General features: G+C 41.5%; 1 protein-coding gene across 2 annotated transcripts in view; it reads left to right on the top strand.

The window, feature by feature from the left end:
- Positions 1-4,393: 4,393 nt before the first annotated feature.
- Positions 4,394-9,800, top strand: part of CAST (calpastatin) — a 100,362-nt gene continuing 94,955 nt past the window's right edge. Inside the window, exon 1 of one of the 2 annotated variants that reach the window (XM_012721805.1) lies at positions 4,394-4,535. In XM_012721805.1, the coding sequence (XP_012577259.1) occupies positions 4,464-4,535 (72 nt within the window). In that variant the 5' untranslated portion in view covers positions 4,394-4,463. Of the gene's footprint in view, positions 4,536-5,074; positions 5,176-9,800 lie in introns of those variants that run through there. The other variant, XM_012721806.1, reaches the window with a different exon arrangement.

The following is a 9,800-nucleotide window of genomic DNA, read 5'->3' as shown; positions in this document are numbered from 1 at the left end:
TTAAACAACAAAGACGGGTGATTCACCTCAGTGCTACTCTTACTGGAATTCCTGGTCTCGGTTCCCCTTCACCAGTTAAAAGCAGAGTTTTGATGAGAAGGAAAGTAGTTTCATTTATTTGTTGTCAAATGAGGAGGGTAGTTGAGTCTAAAAAACCACTGTTGTTTGTTTGTTCCATAGAAGACCTGGGGTGTAGGCCAGAGGGAGGGGAGGGAGGAAGTGGGGAGGGATAAAGTATTTATCAGAGATAGAGTGGAGAGCAGAACAGGAAGATTTACGGAAATATACTGCTGAGAGTAGCAGTGGACAAGACAGGAGAGGTCTGCTGTGCTGGGGATCAAACTCAGGCCATAGTGATGATAGCGCTGAGGCTTCACCCCTAGGCCACTGTTCTGCTCACTAGGAGAGAGCAGGAGTATTTAACAGGTAGCAATGAAAACTAAAAACATCTTTAAATGCTGCTAATTCAGACCATAGGATGCTGTGGTCTAGACATATTCTCCAACTGGCTACTATGCCCCCTTTTACCACAGGAGCTTTTTTAGTAATTCAACAAACAGAAAGATGAATTTTCTGCTAAGATACATGCATCTTCCATGGCAAAGGAATACTGGCAGGCCTTGCTTATTTGGATAATTAGTCCTTACTTATTTATAAGGATTGTTCTTTAATTCTAGTTTGCTGAGGAACATATCACTATGGAGTGGCGCATACTTGGCTGAAAATCTTGAAGCAGCTAGGACGAGTATGTTTCAGGGGGGCTAAAGGACACTCAGGTGTCAGCCAGGGTGGGTTCAGGTTATCTGGGAGTAACTTTCCTTTCAGGAGTATGGGGTAGTATAGAGTGAAACACAATCAAAGGAAAAAGTAAATTATGCAAACTTGGCACCTCCTTCTAAATGTAACCACTGGCTGGTTCCCAAACCTCAAAGCTATCAGATCAAATGGACACTCTCATGTACTGACCAAGCCTTTGGGTGATGTTATATTGTGAACCAGCTCTCATTTTAGACAGCCCTCCTCTCTCAACCTCTGACACCCACTTCTCTACCAGCTTCCTCTGCCTCAGGGCTCCTCTGACTTCTCTGGATTCCATCCTGTCTTTAGCTCATTTTACATGTTTCCTGATGAGAAGTGATGAGTTTGTGAACAGCTACAATGGTGGTGGGGATGAAGAGAAGATAAAGAGTGGAGATTATTCTGCAGGGGTTTCAACCCACTCAAGTCAAATACGGGAGAGGAAGCAGTTGAGTCCCACCCTCTCTGCAGCCTGTCCACCTCTGCTCAGAATGAGCAGCTGGGCCTCCCTGGTGGCCTAGGGGTAAGGCTCAAGCCAGCAGGCTGACCCATACCCGGCACAGCAGACCTTGCCCGTCCTATCTGCTGCTGCCATTTGTATTTTAGTCTACCAGTTCTGATCCCCACTCTGCCTCTGAAGAATCCTCTTACCCCTCCTTCTTCCACACCTCTGGCCTATAACCCAGTTCTACCAAAAATTTAATAAAAAATAAATACAATTCAGACTGAGATGCCCTGCCTGTCCCCTCCTCAGGGATCCTCAGCACTCTCAAAATGCTTCTATTTGGGAAGTATTAGATTTATTTATTTGTCTGTCTTTTCTCCCGGATTGTGGATCTCTGGGTGCCAGGGACCTCTACAGAACCAAATATATAGCAGCTCTTTATTTACTAATAAACATACAACACATGTGCAGATAAAAATATAGCAGAAGTTTCCATCCATACTTAAAATGAACTTCTCCAAGATGATCAAATGCTGGTTATGGAACCAAAGTTCCTATAACTCCACTCTGACTCTAAGAGAAGGGAAACATCACTTCTTTGAAATTCTTCTTTACTTAAGACCATCAGTATGTGAGTTCTGATTTTTAAGCAAAAGCTGACAGCTAATTTTGTTAGGGAAGATACCACATTCTCCACCCCACTTAAAGAGGGGCAGAACTGAGACACCAGGTGAAGCTACACCATGGAAGGCAGGTAGGCTTAGGGGGAGACCATGAAGAAGGGTTTGCTTGCTTCTTGGCTATGGACTGGTGCCAGGGATTTGGAAGAGACAAGTAGGTGAGAAACACCTGGGGAGGCTAATGATGGCAGCCACTACCTTGATTTGTACTTTGATTTGTTTCTTTTGTTCCAGCTTTCTGGGACTTGCTTCAGAACCCCCTTCCTATGGTTCCCTGCCAGAAGAGGTCTTTTACTTGCTGCAAGCTTTCAGGTCTCAGCAGCACTGCTTGCTTACTAATTCTATTATAGTTTTACAGCATTAAGAATCCCCTTTTTCTTGTGTACAGGGTGGCCAGACCCCGCAAAGGCATGCCACTGAGAGGTTCCTGGGTGCCCCTTTGGTATCAATTCTATCAAGCAGCACAATGTGGAAGCTCAGTAAACAGTACGTTGATAACAAATCAATGAATGCTGAATTTGAACCAGTATCTCCAGCCAGGTGAGTGGCCACCTTTCTTTTTATTTCCTAGACAGTCCCCACCCTTTCTTTGCTGTTCACATTCCAACAGCCAGCCAACCTGTTGAAAGCTCCTCTTTCTTTTCCTATAATCACCAAAACCTATAAAACCCCAAACTCTTTAAGCACATATGTACTTACGACCAATGCTTTACATGGAATTTTTGCAAAATATAAAAGTCTGGCTTAAGTTTGATTTTTAAGACAATACTATTAGACAATACTTCAAACATTAATCATTAAAATTTCTTCCCAAGTTAGAATAATGTACTGAGGGATATATAACCTGGAAGTAGGCCCCCTACTTCCAGTGGATTCCAGTTCTTGGACCAGGGGCTAAGGCTGCTTAGCACCTCACTCCTAAAGTTTTTGTGCATACTTAAATTACTATAGGTTTTTGTTTACATTTAAAAAGTCACTATAGGGCCCTCCCTGATTGTGCAGCAAGTTAAAGCACAGCACTAAGAAGCTAAAGCCACTTCAGCATGAGGTCCATCTCTGCCTGCCCAGGAGGTGATCTACATAGCACAACAGACCTTTCCTGACCCACCTGCTGCTCCCCTCAGCAGTGTATTTCATTGATCTGCCTATTGTGCTCCCCACTCTCTCTCTGGTGAATCCTCTCACTGCTCCTGCACCTCTGGCCTGTACCCAGTTCTGTATGCACAAATAAAAAAATCTTAAACATAAATAAATAATTAAACACCACTATATTTTTTCAGGTTTATGACATATTTCCCCCATCATGACTATAATAGATGCTATCAATTAATTTTTCTGTATTGGAAATCCTACACCCCATATCCAAGTCATTTCATTTTTATGTATGAAGCCTGTTTGTTGGAAATACCAGATAGTTAGATATTAACTGAAACTCCAAGAGGAAATACATTTAAATCACCCTTCCAAGCTCTTCTCCTTAAGAATAATCTCATTAAGAATTATCTTTCCCTTGCTTAAGGGCACATCAGAATCCTTAAAAATGAGAGGATGGAGTAAATATTTCCATGCTGCAGAGCTCCAGAGAGCATGACAAACTTTTCCCTATAACTTGGGCCCTGTCCTATGGTTTAAACCACAACTCTGTTGAGAGCAGCGACCCTGAGTCCCAAGGTGTTCAATGCCCTTGTGAAGTTAAGATCTGAGTACCGGTTGGAAGCAACGCGGGGCCACTGGCAATCTGTCCTGAAGAACGTTTTCTGGTCAGAATTGTTACATTTCACTTCCACCCCCAAACCAGGAAGTACTGTTTAGGAAGAGTCAAGACAAAAGCAATCCAGCCTCTTACAGAACGCCCGCCACACTCCAGAAGGGCTTTAAGTTTTCCGTTTGTGTATGTCAAAAAATTATTGAACGTTCAAACTTGAGGCTCAAAATCCCAAAATAAAATGACACCAAAATATACACAGAGGCACACACGTGTACACACACGCGCGCGCACGCATTTGTTTTTATGATCTGTTTCTGGACAGTCTTGGCTATGGCCAGATTTAAGTTGGCAAATTCCTTTTGAATCTTAACTTTGGCAGACTGAAAAAAAATAAAATGTCGGAATTCTCTAGACTCACAGCGAAAGGTTCAAGGCAAAAACTGGCCGCGTCCGGGTTTTACTATCTTGCAACTTAACGGCAAGCTAAGCCCAGGCAAGTCGAAGGAGGAACCCCCTACCTCTAGTCCCTCCTCTCGGTGACCCGCTGGGGGGCCAGCAGTTCGGAGGATTACTGGAGGGAGACTAGGGGCCGAGAGTGTTAAGTTTCAGACCTGGAGCCGGGACCGCTACAGCTCTAGGCTGCAGCTGGCAGGAAGGGGAGGGCCCATCGAGGCGAGGGGGAGCCCCCGCGCGGGCTCGGGGCTGGGTCGGAAAAGCTGCCTCACGGGCACTCTGGCCGGCCCCTAGGCCTCCTCCCCTTCGCTTCCAGCCCGGGCCTCTCTTCCAGTCTCCGCTGCGATCTCCCTGAGGCAGAGTTCTTCGCGGCCGGGTTATGTCCCAGCCCCACCAGAAGCCCGCTGCTTCCCCGCGGCCTCGGCGCGCGGCAGCCCGCCACACCCAGGAGGTGAGTGGCCCACCTGCCGGAGCCTCAAGGCTGAACGCCGGGTGGACGCGGGCCCCGGAGAGTGGGCCGCCTCCCCTGGGCGTAGTCTGCCTGGCCTGCGGCTTCGGGCGCCCTTCCCTGCCTGGGGGAATGCGGGGTGCTTTACACGCCGTCAGGCAGGTGTCCCGACTTTGCCAGGCCTGGGCCAGGTCCGCTGGGCGTGGCGCATAGAGGGTGATCCAAGTCGGGAAAAGTTTGTTGGCGAGACGCGTGTGAACTAAGCATGGGATGAAGAGGGGGCAAAACTCATTGGGGGACCCCCGAATAGCTGGGTTGGTTTAACGGGGGCTAGGTTTTGCCTTCCTTGTAAAGTCAGGGCCGCAGGGAGTGGCTGCTCTTGAACTAAAACATCTTCCCTACCCAGCCCTAATCCTAAACGGGCGGGGCGGGCGGGGCGGGGCCTGTTTATGGACACGCCCCCGGCCCCGCCCACCTGGTAACTGCAAGACTAGCCCAGTGCTGTCCCTGGCAGGTCCAGGGATTTTGGCGTGCTAGCCCCGCGCCTTCCGCTCCGCACACCGCGTCCACGCTGGGTCCTCTGTTGCGCGACTCGAGCAAACCGTTTGTCGCCATGGCTTTCGCGAGCTGGTGGTACAAGACGGTAAATTGCAGCGATCACGCCTGGGCAAGATCGGGGAAGGGAATATTTGTTTTGCCATTCTGGGTAGGATTTAGCTGGGCAGGGACCGCTTGCGACCTCCTCTCAAGTCTTCTGGTTAGGTTTGGGGCGCGGCCGAGACTCGCCCTGCTGTGGTATGTGCGAGCGCGTTTGGGCTTGAGGGTCGGCCTGAATAGATCAGTCAGGCTGAGGTTGCGGTTGCGCTCTAAAGTTGAATGGAACAGAAGTTGCTGGAGGAATTCGGCTTCTAGTCCCGGATTCCTAGATAACCTCATACACAGCTCAGAAGAGTTCACATCATTGCTGTAACCCCTTCGTAAAAGTAAAAACTTTAAGTGAAATTTTAGAGGAATGTTGTTGAACGTGTATTTTCCAGGGAAAGGCTGGATGGAGAGCCTCAACAACTGAAATCTAGACCTCGAGGAAGGAGGGTAAGGGAATGGAGATTTGAGAGCAAGCTAGCTAGAGAGCAGGCACTGTGCTGTATTATTTTAGATGAGGGACAAAGATGAACCCTTTTTTTTTTTAATTCTTGCATGTATATCCAACCGATTAGGCGTGATACCTAGTTAAGCTGGCACTTGTAATGTTATGGAACCAGGAAGTATGATTTTAACGTTAGTAGCTTTCCAAAAGTACACAAGCATTTTGTAGCAGAGAGTGTCAGTATGTTTATGTTCCGTTGATTGATGGTGACAATTCAAATAACTAAGTTCTCTTCTTTTTTCTCAGCGTGTGGTATTGGCAAAAACTGCTTAATAGTACACTTTTGGGAGGAAGGTCTTGTATTGGATTCAATGAACTGTTTCTTGCCAAACAATGGCAGTTTACCAATCATCTGTTGTGTACCAGGTGGAGAACAAGACAGAATTCTTATTCTCAAAAGGCAGTGACTCAATCTTTTGAACCTCCACATCTGTAAAATGGGGTTAAAATACATACCACGTAAATGTTGGCAAGGACAAATTAGAATCTAAATTCATGAATGTAATTTGTGACTGGGAATTCTAGTTTCCCTGTGGATATCTCCATATTATTTTCTAGGCTGTTACAATGTACCTTGGTACTGATATACCAAGTTAAAATTTGCTTTGAGTTATTATTGACCTAAGGTTCTTATCAAAATGTGCTACATGAATTCTCTGTTTACATAGAATGCAGTTCAGAGTTGATATCAAACATCTACTTTATTATGCTGGAATATTTACATGAAAGTTTACACCTATGTTTTTAATCCAGTTTGTGTTTTGACATAGGTTTACATTTTTGCTAAAGCCTCTCAGAATCCAATTTTGGAACTATTGCGAAAACTTTTCCAACTGTCAACCTGCTGGAATCAGCAACTGGCTTGTGACCAGGTTTGGCTATTCCCAAATCAGTGCAATCTAATACAAATGTAGATGAGTCATATGGAATTTAGAGTTTCCTAAAGGCAAAAAGAAGGTGAAATCTATGTTAATATTTTTTTATTTAACCCACTACATTCCTCTTTTAGAAATAATTTTTGAATTATTATTTCAATATGCAGTTAGTATAAAAATAATGGAGATATTTTACGTTTTCTTTTTCACATTAATTCATCAAAATCTTGTGTGTATGTTATAACACATCTTAATTCTCACTTGGTATATTTCAAGTGCTCAAGTGCTCAATAGTCACAAGTGGTTAATGACTACAATATTGAACAATATAGTTGTAGACATAGGTTTCTAACCCTTTGGTTTGGTATCTGTGAAGGGTGTCCCAAACCATTTTGAGAACGAATGAAAATTATGGTCATATTTTCACAATAAACATGCATTTAATTTACAGAAATGCCCCATAAGTTCCCTAAAGGCTTGGGTACCAATTTATGACATAGATGTATATGTCTTATAAATATTAGAAGATTTACCAGATGTACACTGATGTATCTATGTATTTATCTGGTAAATTCTATAGTCAAAATCTATTTAGTGAGATGCTGTAAAAACTGACAAGGAATGTGAATGCTGTAACTTTAGAGTTTTAGGTTGAATGCATTTTAGAATTTTAAGAAAATGTATTTAAGATGTTTTTGAATGCCATCTTCAAAGACAAGTCAATGAAACTTTACTATGTTTATTTTTTATTTCTACACTGAATACCATTGATCTCATTCACCTTATCTTCTGTAGAATTATGTGGTCATAGTAAAAAGAAGACAACAAAAAAAGCTAGACTAGAAGACAGGTGATAAGCATTATAAAGATGAAGTATGAAGGAGAGTAAATTTGGTGTACACCAGTAATCGCATTCCTCAGTCATTAGTTGACTCTATTAAGCCATGTTAATTAAAGGTGTTTCTGAACCTAATTAGACTCATAGGCCCAGTGGCAGCATGATCAAGGAGTCCAGTCATTTAGGAGGCTCCATCATTGTGGCCAGCCTGGGAAGAGTGTCACAAGCCTTCTATGGCAGGACATACCACTTGGCTGCAGTGACTTTGAGAAGTTAGGAATGTAAATTATAGTCTGCAAAAAGGACACAGGATTTAAGGATGTTGGGAACTGGAGCTAGACACAACTTTCCTCTTTGAGTTGAAAATTTCTGAATTGGTTTGCTACATCCTATTGCAAATAAGAAGTTTAAAATAAGAATATATGATGACTTGTTTTTTTAATCAGTTTTGACACTTCCCAGAAAATTACAGTCTTCAAATGCTTTTCAAAAAATGTTGTAGCTTGCTAAGATGCAGTGGATGATCATCTATGGTACCAAGTTGAATAGATTGATAATTAGTTCTCAACAGGTTATTTCTGGTGGCATGACAGCCATCTTTTTTTAGTTTTTTTCTTAAAGCTTATTTATTATTATGTTAAAATAGGCCTAACATAAAATTTACTATCTTAAAAATAGTGAAAAGTTCAGTGGAATTCAGTATATTCATATACTTGTATAAAAACCACCATCTATCTCCAGAACTATTTTTATCTTGCAAAACTAAAACTAACTCATGATATAAGTCCCTATTTGATTTACATACATACATAGCAATACATAGCAATATATTCAATGATCTATGCTCCTTAAGAGGTGTCTTTTCAAAAGACATGCAAGAATATTTAACATGCAATCTATTACATAAAATTTTAAGTATACATTGTTATTATTAATATAAGTATAATATTATACAGCATGTAGCTAGAGCACATACATTTTACTTGATATCTATTGTTTAGTGATTCTCTTTTCCCTCTCCCTGAAATCCCAGGCAACCACTGTTCTACTTTCTGTCTGATTTCTACTATTCTAGGAACATCATATAAGTAGAATCATACGGTATCTTTTTGTTACTGGAGTATTAAATTTAGCATAATGGTCTTAAAAGTCATCAATGTTAGAGCTTATTTTAATGTTGAATTATATTGATTGATCAATAGATAGAGAAAATGATGGAGAGATAACAACACATAATTTACTTATCCATATATTAATGGATATTTGGTTTACTTCCATGTTTTAGATTTTGTTTTTCGAGAAATCTTTATTGTTTTCCATAGCGGTTATTCCATTTTACAGTCTCACTGCCAAGACACAAGGAGTCCATCTCCTCCATGTGCTGAACACTTGTCTCACTGCTTTCTGATCTCTCTGGTTTCTGAGGACAGATCTTCAGATATCTCCTTTAGTTTGTCTTGTACATGACCAGTCATTTTTTTCTGCCTGATTTCAAGATTTTCTCTTTTTCTGCCTTTAAGAAGTTTGATTATAATTATTTCTATGCAGGTTTTTCTGAGTTTCTCTACTTAAAATTTGTTGAACTTCTTGGATGTTTAAGTTCATGTCTTTCATGAAATTTGGGATGTTGGGCCATTATTTGTTCAAATATTCTTGCTCTTTTTCTTTCTCCTCCTGGAACTGCTACAGTGTGTATGTTGGTTTGCTTGATGGTGTCCTCTGTTCCCTTAGGTTCTATTTATGTCAGTTGTTTTTCTTTCTGTTCATAAGACTCAGTAACTTCAGTAATTGCCCTATCTTAAAGTTAATGGTTCTTTCTTAGCCTGCTTAAATCTGCTTTTGAATGCTTCTGGGGAAATTTTCATTCTAGTTATTATTCTTCTCCACTCTAGAATTTTATTTTGATTTATTTATCCCTTTGCTGATATTTCCTTTATTCATACGATGTTTTCTTATCTTTCTCCACACTTCCCATTAGTTCTTTAAGCATATTAAAAACAGCTGTTTTAGTGGTCATCTAGTAGATCTGCCATCTCCTCCTTTCGGGGACAGTTTCTTTTGGTTTGTTTTTTAATTTAGGTGAATCTGCCTTCCTGTTTCTTTGTGTGGCTCGTGACTCTGTTGTTTAAAGCTAGACATTTAAATCCAATGCTGTAGTGGTTCTGAACATCAGATGCTTACTCTTCCGTAGTGTTTGATGTATTTTTTGTTTGTTTGTTTGTATTATTTTTGTTTCAGTTGATGTAGACTGTATCTGCACTCATGTTAAGCCAGAGTGTAAAACTTAAGGTCTTTTCTGAACCTGTGCTCTTCCCTGGGCATGAACAGTTGCTATCTACTTTTCCTCTTAATATATATATATATATAGTTATATAGTTATATATAGTTATATATATATAGGATCCTCT

This window comes from Condylura cristata, unplaced genomic scaffold (genome assembly GCF_000260355.1).
Source record: "Condylura cristata isolate star-nosed mole 26May11 unplaced genomic scaffold, ConCri1.0 scaffold00007, whole genome shotgun sequence".
NCBI classification, from domain to species: Eukaryota; Metazoa; Chordata; class Mammalia; order Eulipotyphla; family Talpidae; genus Condylura; species Condylura cristata.
The sequence above is the reverse complement of the archived record's forward strand: the minus strand, read 5'-3'. Positions and strand labels throughout refer to the sequence as shown.